Genomic DNA, 24,714 nt, shown 5'->3' on the forward strand with positions numbered 1-24,714 from the left:
TGAAATGCAAAACAGTGAAATCGTCATTTCATTTGCAGATGGTTGCGCCTCCGTGTCTCACCTCTCTCTTTGTTAATGCTGATACTGTATTGTAATTCCATCAGCTATTTACTCTAAGTACTAATAAAACACTCAATTTCAATTAGGCTTTGGGAGGTTTCCAGCAAAAATGTAAACACAAAGCAGGAAAAAAGTCACTTTCACCTTCTTTTCTTCCATCTGATTTTTGATTTATTTTTGGTCATATTATAACTTTTTTTATTGTCAATGTATGATTTTGTCTTTTTATTATTTATAGAAGTTTTAATTCATTTTTTTACTCTTAATTGTTGTTATATTTATTTTGTTCATATAATTCATTTTTTTAAATTAATTTTAATGCTAGTTTTGGCTCATGGTTTTTACTGTCTCATTGATAATTCTTCAGTTACCTGTAAAATATGTTTATTGCATTCATCAGTATTAAAGTGCTTTATTTTATTAGATTTGACCTTTATTGAATTTTTAAGCAAACAAATAAACAAACAAACAAACAAAGAGACAGGCCTGCATAGCCCAAAATGGTAGACACACAATCAGGTCAAAGAGCAACAATAACAATAAAACAATGAAAAAGACAATACAAGTGCTGTATAAATAAAATGTAATCTGGTACAGTTGTCAGTGGATGGACGTTTGTATTTGCTATAGGTTGTGGTGTAATTGATAAGTTTACCCCTCAGGCTTAATACATAAGAGCTCAAGGGCCTTTGCTTTGCTTTTTTAATTATTTATAATCTGATTCTAACTCCTGCCCCGAGCATTAACTCCATGAGCTAAGAAAAACAGTCAAAATTCTGAGGAAGAAGTCACAATTCTGGCTTTAAACTGTAAAAATCCTCTTTATAGTCACAATAAAGTCAACCAAAATCATATTCTGTATCTCTGTAAGAGCTTTGGTCCAAACAGGAATGGATTAAAAAACGTTAGTGCATATTCCACACACCACACTGTAGCATAGAAGATCATGTGACCAAACTTTTATTTACATTGAACAAGTGAATGACTTTTATCTTAATATTAATGAACAGCTATCATCCATTTGTCACTTGTGGTGCATCTTGGACTGTGGATCATGTGAACTGGAGTAGAAATAGCCCTAATTCACACTATGAACATAGCATGTCTCTAAAGAACAAGTGTAAACAGATATCAAGGCACAAAACATATGTAAAAAGACTCGGAATGAAACGAACGGTACAGAACAATCCATGTTAGGAAAAGACATAAATCCACTTAAAAATCTTGCAGATATCTTAAAAGTGACACATAACCATTTGTTTTTTTTTTTGTTTTTTACTTAAGGAATGTTAGCAGTCTGTGTGGGGGGGTTACAGGCTAATCTATGGACATTCATGCAGAACAATGCACTATAGTACAAGTGTGGATATTGACTCTGTGTAAACATTGTACAAAAAACATTTTCCCTTCATCCATTTTCATTCTGCATGCGTGTTTGTTTTCATCTAAAAAATAAGCTCTGTGCAGTCAAAAGGTTCATAAAATGCCAGTTAACATAAGTTAATGTGATTTTTTTATAAAAAAGTAGTTCCTTCCTACCTTTTCTGTCTTATTAAAGGTCAAAACCAAAACATGAAGTGAAAGCCCAAAATAAAACACAAAGGAGACAAATAAATACAAGTTAAACAAGTGGCTCTTAGACCGGTGCATTAAAGAAGAAAACACTTTAATTCTGCTGCACTGTATGTCTGTTTGCCATGTGGCATGATGACATAATAATAATAATAATTTGTATTATGGCAAGTTTTAGCTTTCCATCAATTACTTTCCTTTAATTCAGCTGGCTAACATCATTTACAAATCTAATTAACAAAACAGGCGCCTTGGCTGTTCGATGATTGTTCTCATGGAGTTAAAGGGTCATTCATGTGTTTACAGGTATGGGTAATATCAGACCCTCTAATCAGTAAGAAATATATTAATATATATAAAAAAACAATAATAACAGATTAGACAGAGAATGTGATGAGTGAGTGATTGTTGAAGCTCTTTCAGGTTCCCCCTTCAGGAATGAAGTCTGTTATGGTTTTCATTATGAAAAGCAGTCTCATCACATGGCTATTGCAGTCTCTCATGCAGCCTTTGTGCGTCAGGAGTGGTCCTGCATGAAAAGAAAGACGACATGTTTCTCAAACAAGTATAACATACGGTACAACGTAAAGTGAAAGGTTGTGTATTAACTGTACAGTCTACATACATACAGCTCTCAAAGACCTGGATAAGTAACATAACAGCTCTCCTTTTCCTCACTATTAATCCATCACTGCGATACACTATGATCTATATGCTGAGATTCTATAGTGTTATATTTAATTTTTGGAAGTATGTGCATGATGTGAATTTTATGTTCAGATTCCTGCTCTGGATAATCCCTGCCACCTTACATATGGAACAGTTCTCGACATTACAGCCCAGCTAGTGGCAGCTGTCATATATACTGCACAATAAAGTGCTTCGTAGAGCTGTAAAGTAAGTTTTAAAAGCACTATATGTAAGTGTGGGCAATTTACTGCATAAACTGAAAAGCATAGTTTGTTCAGTGTAAAGTCAAAGAGGATTTGCCTTGAAACCTGAGATCAAAAGAAAATCCTGGCCTGACTAAGTAAGATCACAGTAATATGTGATATTATAAAAATATTATGACAAATATTCACACCTGAGAAGTGCAGACATTTTAGCATTGACGATTAATAGGAGACCAAACATAAGAGCTGTTCAATAACATTTTGTGACCAGGCTTTTAGAGGATTACCTCCCCTCCTCCCATACCCTACCTTTAGAAAAGACCACAGTCTTTCAGGTTGTTCTTAATAATAACGTCAGTGACAGCGTCAAAGACAAACTGCACGTTCTTGGTGTCAGTGGCACAGGTAAAGTGGGTGTAGATCTCCTTGGTGTCCTTCTTCTTGTTCAGGTCTTCAAACTTGGTCTGGATATAACTGGCAGCTTCATCAAACTTATTTGCACCTGGGAAGAAAAGCAAAATGTAATAACTTCCTGCAGATAAGTGTAAGCACTGGATGTGATATTCCTCCGTTTACCTGTGTACTCGGGGAAGCAGATGGTCAGGGGGCTGCGAGTAATCTTCTCCTCAAAGAGGTCCTTCTTGTTGAGAAAGAGGATGATGGAGGTCTCAGTGAACCACTTGTTGTTGCAGATCGAGTCAAAAAGCTTCATGCTCTCGTGCATTCGGTTCTGAAGGGAAGGCAAAACTGGTCATGGCTCACAGCTTTGACAAAAGGCACCAAAGTTGCCACCAGGGGGCAATGTTGTTTCATGTCTTAAATGTGAGGATAAGCAGTGCAAGAAGAGCCACTTCAGATCATCTCCTGGTCTCTCCTGAGCACTTTCCTTAAATTCAGAAGCAATCTAAGAAATTGGGGTCATATACTTGAAAAAAACAGTAGCTATTATGACTTTTATTACATAACCACACTTTACAGAGAGGCTCTTTGAGCTAATTCTGCCACCTGGAGCTCAATATTATTATGCCATAGTAAGGAGGGGTGAGTGAACTACTCTGTACCCAAAGCAGTGTTTTAGTGATTGATAAGTGATATCATCCATGCACACACAAACAAGAGTTTTCCTTACCATCTCCTCATCCTCAGCTAGCACCAGGTCATAAGCACTCAGTGCAACACAAAAGATAATGGCTGTTACTCCTTCAAAACAGTGAATCCACTTCTTTCTCTCCGAGCGCTGGCCTCCCACATCAAACATTCTGCAAGGGAGATCAAACAAAGGAGATAAATGGTGTGTTTGTGTGTCTGTGAGGGAGGTCACCACGAAACGGGGAGCAAGGTGACGTACAGAAAAAGGGACATTTTCAGGAGGAGTAATGGTGAGGGAGGGAAGGAGAAAGTGATAGGGTGACATTCCATCCCTGGAAGTACATTAAGTTTTCATGAGGGTGTTTTGAGAAGAGAAAGTGTTGAGGAGGAGGAGGAGGAGGAGGGATGTCTGTCAGATATATGATAAAAGTCTGCACAGGGGCACTGTGGCGCTACACGAGGCAGGCAGGCTTTTATATAAATATTCACTGGCTGATGGGGAAGCTGTGATCGAACTGCTGTTAAGAAGTGTGAACAAAACCCAGCAGACAGCTGAAGTGATAACAGGCCACCATATCCAGGGAGACTGATTTTAACAACCCACAATATATGAAGTTAGCAACACAAACAACATCTTCATCTGAATCATGCCACCGTCACAGTATTTCCTTTTATTACTTGTTATGGCAAACAGAGCAGAGTTATAAAAATGTGACACTCTCCTTATTGATTACCTCCATGTATAATTCAGGTCAAACACTGAGGCTGTGACAGAAGGTAAATATCAGAGAGTTTATCAGAAAACAGGTCACACAAAAGAGAGGAGAGACAGAGCTGCGGCTGCTGCTGCTACATTTTTATATATATATATAGCACACTTTAAATATTTGCTTTGCAGTAATTGAATCAAATGTGTCCTGCACATCCTCCTCTATTAAGTGATATGCATCTATACATCCATTACTATCCCACACATCAGTGCTCAGGCTGGGTCAGAGCATATTTTATGTAAGACCTCCAACACTGTAAGCCCTGTAAGCACATACTCACATGTTAATACTAAATAAAGCTCTGGTTTTATTGAGTGAAAGCATTGTGGGCAGGATCTAATTTATTTACTCTGCTCTTAGTGCTGCAATCATGATGATTAAGCTTTTAATTAATGGTATAATTTGGCTTCTGAGTAACAGTGTTGCACATTTGAAGCCAGCAGAGACAGTCGATCTGTAGTACTGTTAATATTAGGATCGAAATCAAGGGTAGATATTTTTGGATAATGTTGTATAGTAGGTGTCAGGTTGGCTTTGTGTGACAGATATAAGCTTACGGTATGAAAACATACAATTTAATATCCAGGCAGGCTTCTTGTCTTGCTTCTCCCCCAAAAATAGAACCAGGGAAAGCTTTTAGTGAAAAGCTTTTTGTGTGTAGTAAAACGAACCATCCTTTCTTTTTATGTATCACCAAATATAACATTGCAACCAAGCATCAAAGGCGAGTGAACACTAAGGAGGAGTTACTCGGGTTACTTGGTGTCAAATGCAGCATCTGACTGCGGGTCAGTTGCAATGTGAGAGCTCCCTGGACTCTCACATTGGTTGCAAATGGCTAAAGCACTTGTTTAGATAAAAAAAGGACGCAGAGTGTGAGTAGAAAGCTGTTTTGTAATACCTCCATCTGAACAAATATCAAGTCAGTGCTCACTTGAAGTGGAGTTCCTTGAAGGTAAAATGAGTCTCCACGATGCCAGTAGTCTTGACCCGAGTTCGTAACACATCCTGCTGGGTGGGGATGTAGTCTGCTTTGGCTATCCTCTCCAGATCATTTAGATAGCTGTGAAGGAAGGAGAGAAAGAGCGATCAAGATTTTAACATGCAAGAAAGATAGACAGAGCACGAGGACTCATCAGTAGAAGCCTTGTGGTGCGTTGACATCTTTCAAACCTGTGGGATGTTACTGTAGGTTGAAATCTGAAAGCCAAGGTGATGCTGCAAGAAGCACATCGTGTTGACTCAGCTTTCAGTTCTTGTGGGTTATTTTATTAAATAAATCATCCGTTCTTTTTTGTCTGGTCTTTATTCAAGGGCTATTTTGGCACAAAATGCACAAGGACGTCCTTTGGTGGTGCTGCTGGCTGAATTCTGTATTGAATTCTATTTTCTGTTGCTTTGTTAAGTTAAAAATACTCCGGTTTTAGAACCATGGCTGTATGTGCAGCATTGGTTTGCAGCATATATTTCACTGTTACAGTTGACTGTTAATTCATCATTCCATAGTAATCACATGCATTACATCTTTGAGAGACAATTTGTCTGATTGATATAAGTTCAAGCTGCTGCAGAGCATACTCCCAGCCTGCACTGTATATCATGGGATTGTTCGGCCTTCCATTTAAGCCTCCTACAATGGATGTGCATAATACTGCACATGGTGTTGGGGGGATATTTGTCATTATCTCATCAAACACAAGCATATTTTGCTGTGAAGGAGTTATTATCTCAAAATCAGGCTCAAAGACTGACTCTCTAATCATCTGCTGGACATGATCTCTTTTCTACTAGTGACCCCACCCTGCTCCCTGAAACATAAACTGGACAACGCAACTCCAATTTTTGTGTTGCAGAGTTGAGACACTTACTTAATATGTACAACCTAATTCTGTTAGCAATGCAAAAGTTCATGGGTAAATTTCACGGAGGTGGTGGTGAGTGTATTTACAATATTTCTGTGCTACTTACTGTGTCTCCTGAACTCATATGAATTATAAGGATATAAAGTTGTTTTTATACTGTTCCTTACTCTGTGCCTACACTGAATTACCGCTTTGAGTCAGTCCACACTAATATGTGTAATTATAGCACATTATATTATGATGAAAGTGGCTCCAGTATGTCAGAGCTACTTACGTTTATAAACTAATCCTTCCACTTTCCCTGCATTCCTCCTCTGTGAATTCCGACAGACTGTTGGTCAGTAGGGGAGTGTGGAAGCATCTTCACCATGCTTGACACAGCCTGCCCCACTTACACAACCATTGCATCATCATCCAAGGCCAGCTGGGAGCTTTAGTTGCCCAGCCAACCCACACTTCATAGAACAGAAAGAGATCTGGTAAACCCAGCATTTCAGTGGCGCTGATCTTACCATTCATGCATGTCACGTCCTCAAAACATGAATAAATAATGCACTGACAAAACCTGGCAGTCTTACTGAAGTGAACAAAAACATAATGAAAGATTAAACATATAAACATTTTCCCCAGCTCATCACTGCAGCCATAACAAAATACTTTTAAACGAGTTGACAGAAATATTAGTAACATATCACACAAAGCCACTTTTCAGTCTTCTAGTTCAACATTAATCAACTTGTTCCAAAAGGGTCACTTGGGGAAATCATTATGAGAACATAATCATGATCAATTCTCAAAAAACCTACTTGGAATCTAATTTTCTTCGCAGTAAACACATTTTTTTGGGCCTCATCTCCTCATCCCTCAAGACCAACTCTTCTGCTCTCTGCTTATCAGCTTACAATATTAAAGAATCAATCCCAAACCCAGTGAGGAAGAAACGGTTTCTAAATGGAAGTTATTGGACTATCTTTTCAGTCTTTGTAACTCCCTGGAGAAAGAAGACAGCAGCACATATACAAGGAATACACCGTAGACTGAGCACCAAGAGAGCACAGTCCCTGACGGCAGAAGCATTAAAAAGCCTTTAATATGACACAAATACAACAGTAAACACAACCATCAAACAACACAACAGCCCATGTGGCTGCAGCTCTCTGGGGCTAGTTTATATTCTTATTAAAATAGAAAGTGTTATTCTAAAGAATAACTAAGAAGGTTAAAAAGATCACAGGTGACTAATGGCTGCAAGTTTCCCCAGCAGAAGAGCCTGACTGATAAGTCAGTCGATGTTATCGGCTGATAGTGGCCCAAAGATAGCTGGGTATCATTGCATTAGGCTCTGATGCTAACTGTATTCTATGTGAGACTAGAAGAAGATGCAAATAGCGACACGACTATGCAAAGCTTTAAAAAAAAGACATTTACTCAAATTAAAAAAAGGCACTTTGGTGATTCACACTCACTATGCTGCCGAGTCATTAAGTTGGTATTCTCGCGACCTTGCAAAGCAGCTCTGTATGCCGCTGTCACTCCACAACCTCCTGATCACGTTGGCCAAGTCATCGGGAAGGATGCCCTGTTCTTCAGCAGCTGCAGACAGGGCAAAGAGCTGCTGGGCATCGTCCTGCAAGGGGAGATAAGGACACAGCACTGTCAACTGAGAACATTAAAGTCAAACAAACAGGAAACTTTTAATATGCGGTGATGATATCACTTTGATCCAGGCTGGTAAATACATTTGTAACATTGCAAAAGCAATGTCTCTCACCCCAAAAATTGTGACCTCATCTAGATAAGATAAACGGCTGTGGGGAAAAACTAAAATCTGTCCCTTCTAGGAAGCAACATACAGGGTGGTAGAATTATCACTGATTTGATCAGAAATGATGAAATTCATGAAGATTTGTATCTGTCAACAGAACAAAATCTGTCAGCAGAGACTCTGAGTATCTGCGAGTCGTCATTACAAACAAATCATTCACAATGAATGGTCACATTTTATAACGTCAGATGGAAACGGTCTGATTTTGTCACATTTTAAGGAGAGTTGAATTCTCTAAGTTGCTTTTCTGCGCAGTGATGGTTTGATAGAATTTCTTCATATGATTAGTGCTTAGTTACCGTGATGGCGGGCATCAGTCTACACTCACTATTCTGACAAAGATAATCGTCCAGTGCTTTGTGCCTGAGTGTGATAGCAGTTTAAAACATATTCTGTTGCGGTGATGAGCTCACACACCGTCAATGAAAGAGAGTGAAAGTTCAGCAGCTGGGCTGTGAGTGATCTAGAGAGTGAAAAACTGGGAATGTGATGCATTTGTTATCACTATTCCTGTGCCCTCATCCAAACTGAACAGCGGGGATAATGTCTAAGAAGATGTGATTTGGTTTTGTGTAGGTTTTTGTGTTTGTGCACACATGCATGCATCTGTGTACGTATGTGTGCGCTATTACACGGATGCTGTGTGCAAGTATGGGCAGGCTAGCACACTAATTGCTATGTGTGGGAGTGTGAGAGTACTGTCACGTACACACAGCCATTTGACAGATCTGGTGGTGAGAAAAATAAAACATCACCACAGCAGAGCCTCAGTCCTTCCATTACAGCTTCAGTTACAGAACACATACGCTGCCTTCACTGTACAAGGCAGGCACGCACACGCATACACACACACACACACACACAGCTCCACAGAAAGGAGTCCAGCCTCTGACAGGCTCACCGACAGCTCGGCCATACTGTAGGTTGATAAGTGTTCACAGGGTTCAGCAGACTGTCTCTCTGCATGAAGCTGTGATCGACTGTGTCTGCATATAGTCTGTCTGAGTGCACGTGTATATGTGTCTGTCTAACAATGTGCAGATGAGCTTTATATGTGTTATTTGAATCTAAAGTTCAAACTGAACATATTCAAATCTCCACTGAATGAGTCAAACTGCGAATCCACATATCTGAGATACTGAGAGCAGCGAGTGTTTTTTAGTGAAACAAACTGACTGTTCCTTGATCCCATTAGTGAATCATTCTAAGCCTGCCAAGCTCTCCATTCTCATCCGCCACATATGTGGTTCATCAGTGACACATTCACAACTAAAAATGTCTCAAAACAGCAGATTCAAACAGATAAAAGGCTGGATTTTGACAACGGAAGTGATAGCTGTCGTCGTCTGACTTTATCAGCTGTGGCACCGTAACGAAATAATTATGATCATAATAATCATTCACAAGCAGACTTCATTCCTGAATGCGATTCTTGTACCGGAAGATCAAAAAAAGTTAGATTGTGAATAAACTTTTGAGGTGTAGAGTCACTCATTTTCTGTAGGTTTGTCACTATAGGCACATAGTCACACTGAGTTATGCAATCACAGATATAGACTCTCTTTGTTTGCTTTTGGGCTTCACTTTGGAAAGCATAAATGAAGGAAGACAACCATTTAACATCTATTGTATCAAGCGATTACTAATTTAAACCCAACTAACTGCATTTACAGCGAAATTATGCACACTTTATAAATGGAAGTAAAGTTGTTTCCTGATATGTCATGCTCAGTGAATCCAGAGAAAGCAGCAGAGCTACGGTTACTTTTATAAATCTTTTATATCTCATCATGCTGAAAGCAGACCGAACATTGTCAGAGTGCTGCTCTGCTGGAGGAGGATAGAATTTGTGACCGAGATGACAAAGAGTTACTGACGGATGGAACCAGGATTACATCACTGCAGCATGCTGGGTGACATGTTTCCATCTCTGGTGGAAGCTGTGAAGGTGCCAATAAATACCCAGTAAGATGTTAGTGGGTGTTTTTGTCCAGTGTGAAATTGGCTTTAGTTGTAGCTGATTGGACGATCATTGTTGCAGAAAGAGATTTTGTGAACACTAACATGCAAAGAAAATGATACGGTTGCCTTGCTTTACAGCTCAGTATTCATCAAAACAAGGAATTGATGTGTGTCGCTGCTGCAGCTGCAGAAAGACTCCGACTACTCTGCTGCTCAGATGTGTCCTCCTACTACTCTAGAATAAATTCAGTCCTCAAAAGAGCCATCAGTGCCTGCATGCTGCTGCAGGGCTCATTCTGTCAGACACTTTCCAACTCTTATAATACAACTTTGAAGAGAGAGCAGATCAAAGATGGAAGTGGTGAAGATGAGGACTGTTTCCCTGCAGGTTACACAGATGTGTCACACTGTGTTCCAGTTTCTACTACAGCTGATAAAAATGTTCCTGTGAACAGGTGGAAATCACATGTTGGCATAGCTCGCCGGCATTATTGACTGAACAAGAAGGGCCGCAAAGAAGAAAGATGTGAGAAACAGACCTGGTATCCAGAGGCATCGCAGCCTTTAAATAATCTTTGTTCACCGAGTAATGCTGGAATAAATGAGGGAGTAACATGTTTGTTTCACAGATAACAAGTGATGCATGCATGAGTTTTTTTTCCCCTATTATTCTGAGGGGGAACAATGAGTTATAGAACCCAAGGTAATCTCTTGTGATTTGAATTCTGGGAAAGCATACTGTAAGCCTTAAGGACCGCGCCGGATCTGCAACTGCAAGATGGTGTTGATAAAACCGGCTTTGTTTTGTTGCGGCCTGAGGGAGATCCTGATCTGTCTATGGTTGGTAGGCCAAATCAATTCTGCATTCTCACAATGTAACGATGAACTTTTAGTTTTAATGTGAGTCTTTGTTGCTTGTTTTGCTATTATGCCTATAAGGGAGAATTGACACAAAGAACACTGATGTAATCACATTCTGTCATGCTTTAATAAACACATTGTCTTTGTGGGGTGTGTGTGTCTCTTACCACTCTGGCTGGGTTGCTGTACTCTATCTTGAGACTGGCCATGGCTTTAACAATAGCCATAATAGACTGGATGGTATTACTATAAACCACTGCTCGGTACTGCTTGCACTCATCTTCCGAGTAGCCGTCTTCATGGATGATCCTGAAAATCAATGCAACCATTATTTAGTGCATGTAAAAAGGATTGGTCAGTGATGTCACTGTGTTTTTTTTGTTTTAGTGAGGTGTCCTGCCCCTTTAAATGGCGCACCACCACCTGAGTCTGAAGAAAAGTGTTGTGTTCAGAGACAAGAGACAAACAAATGATTTTTTTCAGCTGAGGTGACGGCCATGTTTGTGTTGGTGATGTATATCATGCAAAACAAGTTGACCATCATCCATATTTCAAATTGATTCAATTCAACCTTGAGGAACAATGTGGGGTTTGATGAAATCATAAACACAAGTGATTCCCCTCACACGCCTGCGTTAATTTGATATACAGTTAAAATTATTTATAGCCGCTTTAAAAAAAAATCATTGCAGTAATAAGAGGGTAGCAGTCAACATAAGCTCTCTCAAAGTGAATTTGTTAATACAGTAATGAAAAAGTCAGTGTCTGAGCTGTAATAGCTGGTATGAGAGACAAAACTGGGTGTATTTGTGTTGCTATCCTGCCTATTGAGCAGCACACTGCTCTGTATCACATGTATCATTCCTGCATGCTGTGTAGGATGATGTGCAGCACCGTGGAGCTGCCTCAGCTCTGCAGCATTCAGCTGATGCAGTATCCTGCGTTTATCTTTTGTAATGTGTAGTGTTGCTCTGAATGTGAGTGTATATGTAATGTATCCTATCATGAGGTGCAATCATCCAGACTTCATCAGGCTGCAGAAGAATCTGCAGAGCAGAAGGTAGCTGCCTTATTTTTTTGCAAGCTATTTTAAGATTGCAGAAACTAACTCTCTCTGCTTTAATGATACACTCATATGGTATATTGTCATGTAAAACATTATGTAACACACCAGTGTCATGAGTGTTGCTGCTTTGCAGGCTGATCTATCTATACGCCTGTATGTGTTAATAACATGGCTTCAAAAGCAACAGACTGTTCCCACTCCAAACTCATAAAAAATGGATTCAGTGCTTGGCTAGCCCAGAGGAATGTGAATAATTAAGCCATTTAGGGCCCTGTGTGTGTGTGTGTGTCCATGTGTGTATCTTTTGATTGGTGCACTGGCACTACAACATCCTCTGTATCCAGAACCTCTCTACACTGTTTTTGTGTTATGGAAGTGTTGAACAAAACACTTCCTGGGTAGTAAAATGTATCTTATCTACACAATAGCTGGGTACTATTATAAGCAACTGACTGACTAACACAGTGGATGATCATTAGGTATACTGTAGGGATGTCAGCAGTGTGTCTACAGCCAGATTAGGATATCATTCATCTTTGGGTAACACAGAACAGAGTATGGAAAAATAAAGTGAGATAAAGATTTCTTTGTTACTTACTTCATCTGCTTTACAATGGTGCTCTTCCCAGACTCCCCAGCACCTGTTGGAACATTAAAATGAGTTAAAAATGAATCCATAGTGCCTGTTAGAAACTTAACTGTGGACATTTCTGCTCTGAAATCATGATCGACCCCGTGATGACCTGCTGCTAACACCGCAGTTTGTCCTCGGGGTTGTGTGGTTTATTTATGTTTCCATTTGTGCGGACATCACGTACACAAGACTTTCCTCATTATTTCCAGTGTTTATTTTTCACCCTAATAGAATAAGCGTGCAGGAAACAGAAAGAGGTTGCATGGCCTTTCATTACTTAATGTTTCATGGCAGGGTGGCTTTTCCTGACCCAGGGTGGATAATTAAAACCATACAGCCTGCATCTATTAGACTTTACATACAATAAAACGTATCATATTCTTCTATTCCTTACAGTTAGAGAATTGACTTGCACTCATAATCACTCCTACATTGAGTCTATTTTAGGTTGCGTTATTGTGCAGAGTGTAACAAGCAATCATAAAAGAAGACAATCTCAAAATAAATATCCTAAAAATCATATTCACAGTAAGGGTGTTCCGATTACAGAGGCCATAAAGGCCCAAAACAGTCAGAGCAACACATTTAAGTAAACAATACGAGGCCTCCATTATTTAAATATTGTCTTTGCATTCTTTAATCCTGATGACACACAGTGCATTTAGTCCTGAGACTGCCACTAAGTTTAAGGCAGCTTAGTTTTAGGCAGCAGTGGCTCAGTGGTGAGCAGGGTTGTCCAATAACCGGAAGGTTGGCGGTTCAACCCCAGCTCCTCCCTAGTCATTGTCGTGTGTCCTTGGACAAGGCACTTTACTCCAGTGCACTCACTGGTGTATGAATGCGTATGAATGGATCGGCGGTGGTCGGAGAGGCCGTAGGCGCACCTTGGCAGCCACGTCTCCGTCAGTCTCCCCCTGGGGAGCTGTGGTTACCACTGGTAGCTTACCACTGCCACTGTGTGAATGTGGTGTGAAAGAATAATGCATCTCAATGTAAGCGCTTTGAGTGCCTGCCCAACAGAGCAGAAAAGCGCAATATAAGACCAATGCATTATTATTATTATTATTAAGTTTGTTGCTGTGAAGGACAAAAAAACAGTCCCAGTTCTGCAGATCAGGAATAAAAAAAAAATCCATTAAAAATTAAGAAGTTCACTGCTGAGAGAGCCAAGAAAAAAAACATCATGTGCTGTACAGTAGCCCAGTCATCATACAGTCAATTCACCAGTCAGCACATGACTGCTTTTTGTTTAAAAAAAAAAAGAGAAAACCATGTTAATTATGAATACAGTGAGCGGCACTTTAACATTAATCTTGTTGAAGCGAGTAAGCCTGAGTCTTTTAAACTTCCCCTGTAGTTGTGCTACTATGCACCGTCCCTTTATGCCACCTGACTCGGCCCTGCCACTAAACATTAGCCCAGCTCGGGGCTGACGGAGCAGCAATGTCACCTGTTCATGCTGTCAACACCAATCAAATTCACACTCTTCTAAAAGAAAGTGGGGAATGCGTGGACAAAGGGTGGGGTGTAAGAGCAACATCTAAGTTGAGCTGTCACTCATTTCTTACTGCTGAGAGCTGGACAAAGGGATGAGGCAGGAAGGGAAAGTAACATAATACAACATGACTTTTTATAAAGAATATTTATGTGTCCATTTTATAGCTTATACCTGAACTTTACATGTAGACTACTTAATTATGTAACTAGGCTGCTGCTTCATTTAACTTCAACACTCTCTTCTTTTCCATCTACCTAAATCTGAAACATCTGAAATTAGCCTTTCAGTGAGATAAATGTGAAAAAATAAATAGAAATACAGCTTTCCATTTGCTTGTATGAACATTGTCTGTTTGAGCGTGTGTGGGTGGTGCAAATTCTTAGCAGACACACACACACACACACAGGCACGCACATGCACGCGTGCACGTGCGCACACACACACACGTGTATGAAGGTCACCTTTCTGACTCCAGAATAAAACTTATCCATTAATATTTCAAGCCCAAAGGGACGTGAACGCTGGTGAGCAGCAGTGAAAAAGAGGAGAGCTGCCCAATTCTTTCTGCTCAAGGTGTTTTAGAAGAACTGCTCACTGTTGTTGTGTTGCTTTAGAGGGGAACTTTTGAAAGGATTTTAATTTTGACAGGTTAATTTATTGTTGCAACCAGGGGGAGAAGTATGAGCATTATTATTATTATTCACTGTCAGGGTGAAATTCCCAAGGAATCATGATAAATAGAAGCTTAGCAAATCTGCTTCCATATGATAATGAAAAAAATAGAACAACTCTGTTGATTGGGGGAGGGGGGGATACAACATGTACATTTCTGATTGGAGATTAAAGATATCGGACATTCATGGCGCAGGCTGAAAATTAAAAACGTGCAAATTTACCACAATTTCCATTGATAAAGTTCACAAAATATTGTAAAATACTTTACAGACATTTTTGGGAAATATTTTCATACTCGGCTTAAGAAAGATTTGAAGCTCGACTTAACACAAGCACAAGCAAAAAAAAGAAAAAAAATGAATATTGTCATTTTGGAAAAAGTATATGAATACAGTGAGCACCTGGTTAGCTTGACTTAAGAATATAGAAAGATATAAAGGGGTGCAGCTTAATAATGTCATTTAGCTGGCTGGATAAGGTGGTGCTGTAGATCCTCTTCTCCAATTTCTGTCTCACAGCATTTACACTACACTACTGCTCATGATAAATATCTGATTGGCAGCTGTTGGCGTGTCACTAAATATAATTAAAAAGAAATATTACCATAAAAAGCATCTGCTTCTGTGTCAAATGAGCCATTTCCTTTTATGGCTGTGTAAGCTGACACGAGGTATAAATTCAATTATTATAACACGCAGAGTTCTAGGACACAACACCAGCTGAACGACGACAACAAAATCATTTGTAGCCTGCCCACATATTGGAGATTTGTTAAGAGAGCAACTGTTCTTCATTTTGTAAACAGTGTCACTTATCAAATTATTCATAATAACAAACAGGGTGAGCATAAATACATCCCAGTGGGACACAGCCAAACTGCTTTAACTCAGGTACAGACATTTCTGAGAGTCTGCACAGCACTAATCAGGAGGAGACACAGAGCTGCAGCATGGGATTGATCCCTCACCACTGAGCAGGATATTAACAGTTTTATGTGCCAATAAAGTGACAGGATACATAATTGATCTTAACAACCATCTCATGTCAATCTCAAATATTTACATGAGTATATCAGTGTCTTTTCCTGCAGACAGCATCAGACAGTATCGCATAAGAATATTGTAATCTGCGGTTGCGGTTGTATCTGCAGGGTATTCTGAATCCACTGCACATGAGCTTCTGCAGTGCGGGCTATTACAAAGATACAAAGATCCATCTATGTGCCGCGCTGGCAGGGGGGACAGGCTCTTTTTTCTTTAGTGCCGTTACAGACCCTCTTTCTGGGAACAAGCAGATAGTTCCGCCTCCATTGTTCTGCTGTTTCAACCTCAGCTTTTCATGGTTGTGCTTGAGTTAGTTTTCAGTGCATGCCAACACACAAAGCAGCGCTAACACAACACAATTAGAAACATGAAGATAACCAGTGGCTCGGGCTACAGAAAACACAACCATCACTCCAATACTCTCACAGGCCCACTCACACTGATGACAACATGGCAGCAGCCCCAGTCATCCACTGCTGATGATACAAAGTGTGCATTCATGGACTGATGAGATATCCTGACTTCAGGATACGCACACACATCTGCACTCACTTAATAATATCAATTTACATCTGGCCTTTTCTCAAGGGCATCGATCACAGGTGGTTTTACTGTCACAGCACTAATCCATGAACTGATGATGAAGCTTGAATACAATTGACTTGAGTGTAGATAATTTGTTCAGGTCTACTAGACAGCAAATAGGTAGGCCTCAAGGTGGGTTGGTGTTGCCTCTATATCCTTGTTTAGTACTTCATGACCTGATGATCTGCTTTTATTCACATTCATGTTCAAGTGGTCAGGTTCAAGAAAAGACTATGGTTTGGACATATTCTTACAACCACATGGGGGCGCTAGACAGGTAAACATGTGTTCAAAAATGGAGCACCCCTCTTGCCTATAAGAGGGTATATGAAAGGGTATCATAGATATCATGCCTAACACAGTAATGCTGTGACTTCCTGTAGTCTGTATTTGATCTATATGCTTTAATTAAAAGCCTGAGGCCAAGATGAGTCACATTATAAAGTGGCTGAGAATAGCCACGTACATTTGGGAGGTGGTAAGAACTGCTCCAGTGTAGCTCACAGGGCACAGACCGATTCCCTCTGGAATAAATGACACACTTCCTTAACCCTGTAGGATGTGGATTTCTACCCAAAAACAGTAAAAGAATACACCTAAAATACAACCTAAAATTTACAACTTGAAACATTTGGAAAGTGGGAAACAACAAACAAAACAACAGTGATATTAGGAGTAGATGGACAACATGGGCAAGAGTGACAAATGAGCACAAGAAGTGAAGGAGGAAGAGGATGACGATGCAAAGTGTGTGAGAGGATTGAGCATGAAGGGCACTGGTTAGGAGGGAAGATAGTGGGATGAGGACAAGCATGAGTCATGAATATTCATAAGAGGTTATCTGCCAGTTTGCAGAGTTCAGCTTAGAAACTACAAGCCAACTGAAAAGATCAGTGACAGAAACTTAAGATCGGACTATATGAACACTCAAGTGCAAAGAATGAAGCATTCAGCAGCACCCAATCACTGCTTTAGTTCGTTCTTTCTGCATCACTTCACTGCAGCAGACTCGTGTTTTGGTAAACTAAATGAAAATCTAGAGATTTTTTTTTTTTAAAGGTAACATTTAACCACTACTGAGCATCCGATCATAAAAAAAATGTGCATCCCCGTGAATGCACATATGTACAAAAGTACTTTCCACAGCAGAAGTGAGAGTGCAGCATCAGCAGCAGTCATTTCTGTTGGAATCACCGTCTTATCAGTTCCTTGAGGCTGTATAGCACAGTAAATGATTTGCATCATAACAATGGTAATGCTTGTGCCAATATGCAGATATTAAGGACGTATGCTTTCAACTGAATGACGACAGTAGGTGCAAACCAGGGAAATGACCAAACTGATTATCCACCTGTACTATTTTTTTTTACAACAGTTCAGAGCAAATTTAACCACTTTATTCTCATAGCAGCACTGGAGCAAAAGTCAGTTTTTCTTGCAGTTTCCCAGCGCTCCTCTAACAACTCACTCACTGTCTCCATCCCTTCATCTGACATTTCCCTCAGCCTCGCTCTGTTGACACTGTGAGGCTGCTTCCTCCTCTTCAATAGCACTTAATACTATGGGACCATGGTGAGCTGCTTCCTGCACAGGTGTAAGAACCAAAATGCCCAGCAAAGGATCTGTATGGAGACATGTACTCATCTACTCAAAAAAGCATATATCATACATGTATTTGACTGTTTCAGCAGCATCTTTAGGACATCTAGAACCACAAACACTATGTTTTCACACTTCTTGTTGTCACACAGCCCACCGCTATGGCATTTGTTCTGAGGGGAGACGAGCGACACATCTCAGCATATGCCAGCGTCATAGGCCATCTATTGTTTAAGTGACTGCCATGGGAGCATGAGTCACTGGCCCGGCTGTGACATGATTCCTCCTGTGCTCTCCTCCTGGCCCTCTGCCCCTGACCAGCGGTGTCACGACTGCTCACATCCAACTAGCTTTTACAGCCATTTAAAGGTTAATCTCCTCTGGGTGTTGATGACACTGAGCAGAATACACAACAATGATGCTGGTGCTATTTAAAGCCCTGTTGCAGTGTACTGGCTGTCACAAGTGTGATGCTATTTTATGAGTAAATGCAGAGTTCTCCTTGAAATATAATGCAGCTAATGCAGCATCTGATATCAAACCTAATTTCTGTTCGTTTATTATTGAACTTTTCCTCACAGTTGTGTGTCCATAATCTCACATGTGCCATTTCACTTCAGGATTGTGACTCGGTGGGCTGCATCCAGGAGCAGAGGGAAGATGAGGACAGAGTTTATGAAGCTAGGGTTGGGCGGTATTAAGGTATACCGGCGGGGCACACAGGTAGCGACGGTATAATTTTTAATACCGTCAATAAAAAAAATGCAATGTACTTATTAGGCTTGTGCAAAATCGTATCGTGTGCAATTAATCGTCAGAAAAAATGTCATCGATTAATATTTGCCACTTATCGATTACGGCGATTAGTGCCTCGTCATGATGACGCATTTTTGTGTGCGGCGTACTCTCACCATCACCCGCGCACATGTGAGTCCACAATAACAATAATGGTGGAAGGCAGTTGTATTCAGTTAAATAATGCGGAGCAGCACGTTCCTAACATAAGTTCAACATCTGTCACCATAAGCCCGAGCACGAAGAAAGCACGACGAGGACACAACGCCGGCTACAGCTGTAGTGCCGCGACATGCATTAGGTGAAGCGTGGAGCGTTGGTTGTTGCCATAGTAACTGAATTTTTGCTCGTATCAAATGAATGAACTCCGATCTTTATTTACGGACTCCACAGCAAGATAGGAAACATTACAACAGCGAAGTCTCCTCCAGCAGATATTGGAAAGAATTCCACTCAGCCGAGAATCCGCGATACGTTTAGTCATTGTGCTGCTTACGACCAAACTAAGCGCTGGAAGATTGTAACGCAGGTTGATTTGCACAGACACACATTTAAATGTGAAATTGTCCGGTTTGTTTATTTGTTTGTTTTTTCTGCTGCTGTTCTACAGTCTGAGTGAAAACATGCACTAGTCTGTGACATATTCAGTCACAGGTTCATTTGCGCAGACACATTTTTTTAACTTGAAATAATCACTGATGTGACTTTTCTGAACTTATTTGTCTATTTGTCTGTTTAATTTTAATGTTGACATGCTTTGTGACCTTAAGATAAAAACATTTGAAGGACAAAGTTACTTTAAATGTTTGCTTCATTATTATTTTGAAGCAGTTTGTGCCTCAATATTATCAATACATATTTCCATGGCTGGTTGGTGCCTAATCACTACTCACCAGCTTAACCTGTTAGAATGAAGTAGTTAACTTGACTGATGATTTGTCGCTATCATGCTAGAACACTGTGCCAATTTAGAGTCAAAAACATGTAAGTGCAATTGACATCAATTAATCGTCAAATTAATCGTTATCGGCTAAATGCCACAATTAATCGTGATTAATTTTTTTGCCAATATCGCCCAACCCTAGTACTTATAAATACTAAAAATACTAAACATATTTGATTTGATACCTTGTGTGGTTGGATCTTCAGTTTTACTTCAGTAGTATAATATATTTTACTTTTGGAGACCTTTGATAAAGTTTATGAACATGGCGTGACAGCGCGGAGGAGAGAGAGAGAGAGTGCTATAGGCCTCAATAAAAACTATATTAACTGAAAAAGATCGCTTGTCATGTTTCAGGCAGTTTATAATGCCGTGAATTGTAGGCTACAGCAGCTGAATTAAAATTAGACGCGTGCGGTTGAGGTGAGCTCCGAGAGAACTCACTGAGTTTTCGAAATCTCCTACCCTACCTTTAACTCTTTTCATCCTCTTGGCTTTACATACAGTGTTGAGTAATAGTAGTAGTATATTGAGCTGATAAAAAGACAAGATATTTTTCACTGTGCTGGGAACCAAAGCAATAAAAAAGAAGACTGAATCCTGTAGACGCAGCCGTCATACATCTCATTTGCTATCGTGTTTCATTATATCAGAGTGAAGGCAGCAATTTCTCAAGATAAATCCAAATACCATACTATAAAAATCCAGGATGACAAATGCACTCCTGGCCAAAAGTATTTGATTTTTGGATTTTTCTGTCCCTTTAATACCTGTGGTCATTAGCATTTCATTTATAAATGCAGCTGTTTTTTTTCGATCCACACTTTCTCCTATGCATTGCCCTCTGTCAGCAGGCTCTCCGTTTTTCACCCAGCCTGAAAGAAAGCTTTCTCATTCCTCCTCCTATTGACCAACTGATAACTGCAGTCCTTCATTTCGTGCAGACACTCCACCACTTCAGTTCACTTCAGGGGAACAAAGCCTAGATTAGCTGACTGTATCGCAACATGCAGGTTCCACTGGGTAACAAACCAGAATTGGTAGCACGGGTGTTCCAGCGAGACCAGGCAGCCCCAACCCCCCCCCCCCCACTACCACCACCACCCAAAGCCTTTTCACATGCAGAGGACAAAGAGATGGAGGAATTTTATATAGCTGGAGACTGTACAGTATGTTATCGCCTAAAGTGCAAAAGTAGGTCATCAGCCTTGCAGGAAGCAGTGGAGCTGCACTGCTCTGCTCTGCGGCTGCAGTCTGAATGTACAACCACGGCTAAATCAGTGAATTCACCTCTGCAGCTAGGGCTTGTATTAATGAAAGCAAAGCAAAGAGAAAACCAGAGCAGATTTTAAAAACAGGACTGATGAAAGCTTCTTTTGATGCACACTAAGAGCAAAACTGTTACATGACATGCAGATATAAGCACTGCAATCAATCACTGCTGCCCAAGGAAGAGCACTGAGCTCACACAGACACACTTTACTGTCTTCTAACAACAGAAGCAGGCACGCCTTTACTTTTAATCCCTTTAGAACTCAGTGCTTCCTTCAGCACCATCCTATTTTGAATGAATGTCAATGAGCAGTGGGTGGGCGTCACCGGTACTGCTCTTGACTGCTTCATCCAATATACATCTTTCTCCGTCACCACTGACAACACATCCTCCTCCTTAGCAAACACGACACATGCCACGTCATTCCCGTCTAATTCATGTCTTTCTACACGCTCCTTACTATGCTTGTGACGTCTGACTGTTCTTAGAAATCAAAAATTAAACCTTAGCTATATAAAGCTCAATTCACCCTTTTCAAAGACGTCTATCTGCCATCTTCATTTCTGGGTGTTTCCTCACAGGGCTCTGACTTTTCAGGGCAAGGTTATGAATGTGGCACTGTCCTGCTTCTTCTATTTGGCAGGATATTTAATATGATTATATTTTTGTAGCCAGCCAGCAGAAGTAGAAGTTCTGAGCCTTGAAATATTTATTACAATATTCTATATACCACTGGCCATGACTGAAGGTGAAGGCAGGTCTTTAGCAGAACGTTTAGCACAAACGACACAATTCAAGTCTGAAATAAAACACATATAAAACTGGTTAAATTCCAAAATAAAGGTTTTACTTATTAAAAAGTGAAGTTTTTTTTAATTCATTAAAATGTAAAATATATTAAACTTCTTGTTGATTTTATAATTTTGTAAAATTACATGTGATTTTGCTGCTTTTCCATTATAATGCAAAGGTTCCATTTTGTCTTTATCAATATGCTGCAACTAACTAATTGCACTTTAATTTGATGTAGATAGTGACAACATAACCCATGTTAACAGTCATTTTATCTTACATTATTCAGGAACTGTGACAATAATTCTTTTATCCACTGACACTGTGGACACAGTCCTGGTTCTATATTTTACATGTGACACATTGTAGGCTATTACAGTGAACATATGCCAATCACATGGGTCGTTTAGAACAAGATCGATATGCACCTGGCTTTGCAGGAGTCCATATTAATTACTCTAATTAAGTGAATGCATATTGATCAATTACAACACTCGACATGTGGAGGTTCTTAAGAGATAATGAAAAATCTGATCATTCTAATACAGTTCAATAAAAACGAGTAAGCAGAGAACGATGCTGCTGTGACAGCATGAGGACAGTTTCAGGAGCTTCACAATGAAAATCTGGGATGAGTAAAAGAGCCAGCAAGAGCCAGAAACACAGAAACTCCAGCTAGACCTGAGGAGTTGACTTATCTAAGTATCTGTCTGCAACTGTCAATACAACAGGTGCTGGGTAGCGTATGGCATTTCCAGTCGGGCGCTAATCACTCACAGCAGGACAGTGATTTCTTAGTGATGCCTGACTGGGAGAGCAGCATGTGTTCGACCTCAGCTCTGCAAGGACCCTTCAAAGTCAGCAAATATTCACTACTGATTCAAGGTCTGATCCAAAAAAATGGCTTTGAGTATAAACATATAAGAAACAAACAGTGTCTGAGCCTGATTATTGGTTAAGCCTAGGGGTGGGCGATATGGCAAAAAAATTATATCACGATTCTTTAATGATAAAATCACGATCTCGATTTTATCACGATTTGTTTTTACATTGACACTAATTTGCATGTTTCTGTGTAAATGACGTCAGGTAGCCTACTCTGTCACCTCTCAAAAACTATCAGTAGATCTAAAAGTAAACATGCACTCAGTATTAGTTTTCAATAAACATGAAAATTTAAATAACAATTACAGAACAAAATCAAGTTTTATTTCAAATAGACAACACAGGTGTAGAAGAGCTGCTGACGGCACAACAGCAGCGAACCTGAATATAACGAGCTGGTAATGTTCAGAGAGGTGGGCGCGTACGCGCTCGTAGCATTATAATACATTTGTATACATGCGGCCCTTCCACTGCGACACACGTTGCACGCACACACACATAGAAGACGCGCCGCTGCTGCCTGCAGAAACGGTACCGAACATAAAGGTGGAGTTGGTTTTAGGGACCAGTTGCTCCGTTCTCTTTTCATTTTCAGCCAGTAGCTACCTAACAGGGAGGCTGTCATTGGCTGGTCAGGTTCACATTAAGTGCACTGAGAGTTGGACGAGTGAAAAAAACTCATGCGTCTGCGCAAACATAGCACTGCAATTAATAGAACGTGCTCTATGGACGATAAAACGATCTGTCCGTTCTGGTAGATCGCCGATACGTTCAAATCCTTCACAATCATTTATCTTCAAATCGCACACCCCTAGTTAAGCCAATATACAATATCAGTCCAGATCAACTTATTGATTACAAGTAGTTGTTGGCTATTTAGTACAGTGTCAGATTGACAATTGGAAGGTACTAAAAATGATATCAACAAAATAACTTTACTGTAAAACATTTTTTAATATAAATTAGTTAATTAGTTAGATATTCACACTCAGGGATTGATGGATTACCTCACACCTCATCATGCACTTACTCTAATGGACACCTCATCACTTGATGTATAAAAACTGCCAAAACAACTGTCAACAAAAGATGACATCTATTCACAACATAGAGGCTGAAAAAAATGATTTTAATACACTGTCAATGCATAATGTGCGGTTTCAGTCACACATTCAGACATTTAGTGCTAACGACAACTAATGCGTCCCTTAATTATAGTTGGCAGGTCCACTTCTCTGAAAACTGATGGGGAAATTAAGCTTACATCACATCAGTTCTCTGTTCCTGGGAAAATTTGGTAGATTTATAAATGAAAGCAAAAATATATAAATGTGGGAAGCACCACAGTTTCAGTCAAGCCCTGCATCTGTAAAATGATGCCAGCTTATAAAAACCAGCTGGTGTTTTCCTCATTCACTGCTTAGTCTCACACCTCCCTATGTTTCTGCATCCTGGCATGTCAGCTAATACTCTATACACTCACCACACACACGTCAGCAAAGAGATGAGACATTCGTTCATGAGGGACTATACTGTATAAAATCATGTAGCAAACCAGATTGTCAGGGTGAATATATGCAGAGTAAAAATGGTATGTCTGCATTCTGTATACAGCTTTTCTCTGAGGAAAGGTCAGTGTAATATATTACACTGTGTATCTATGTAGGGTGGGGCGCTTCATCTCTGAACAACACACCTTGGCTGCTTGGCTTGTGCAACAGCAGCTGTTACATTAATGCAAACCTAATGGATGATTCTGTGAGGGAGAAATGTGAGGTTGAGCCATTTCCACCTGAAAAACAAGGTTTAAACAAGGTTTGGAAGACAGTGCTGTTGGTGAAAGGATGGGTGCCGCTGCACTGAATTAGTTGCCTTGGTTACAGCGCCACAGAGCCACGTTAATTATGACAGGAATGCATTTTCATGCAGAAACCATCTATAATCCTCAAAAAGCAGTGACTCATTCAGCGATTCAGGTTGGTGTTAGAAGAGTTATTTTTTTCTTCACAGTTTCACACTTTATGTCATCATA

General features: G+C 40.0%; 1 protein-coding gene across 1 annotated transcript in view; it reads right to left on the reverse strand.

Moving 5' to 3' along the window:
- Positions 1–997: 997 nt before the first annotated feature.
- The window catches only part of gnai2b (guanine nucleotide binding protein (G protein), alpha inhibiting activity polypeptide 2b), a 33,537-nt gene continuing 9,820 nt past the window's right edge, over positions 998–24,714 (reverse strand). Inside the window, exons 2-9 of the mRNA XM_028405648.1 lie at positions 12,559–12,601; positions 11,062–11,203; positions 7,713–7,873; positions 5,319–5,447; positions 3,655–3,784; positions 3,102–3,255; positions 2,835–3,027; positions 998–2,161 (exon numbers count right to left, since the gene is read on the reverse strand). Of these exons, the coding sequence (XP_028261449.1) occupies positions 2,837–3,027; positions 3,102–3,255; positions 3,655–3,784; positions 5,319–5,447; positions 7,713–7,873; positions 11,062–11,203; positions 12,559–12,601 (950 nt within the window). The 3' untranslated portion in view covers positions 998–2,161; positions 2,835–2,836. The remainder of the gene's footprint in view (positions 2,162–2,834; positions 3,028–3,101; positions 3,256–3,654; positions 3,785–5,318; positions 5,448–7,712; positions 7,874–11,061; positions 11,204–12,558; positions 12,602–24,714) is intronic.

This window comes from Parambassis ranga, chromosome 5, assembly GCF_900634625.1.
Source record: "Parambassis ranga chromosome 5, fParRan2.1, whole genome shotgun sequence".
Classification (NCBI taxonomy): domain Eukaryota; kingdom Metazoa; phylum Chordata; class Actinopteri; family Ambassidae; genus Parambassis; species Parambassis ranga.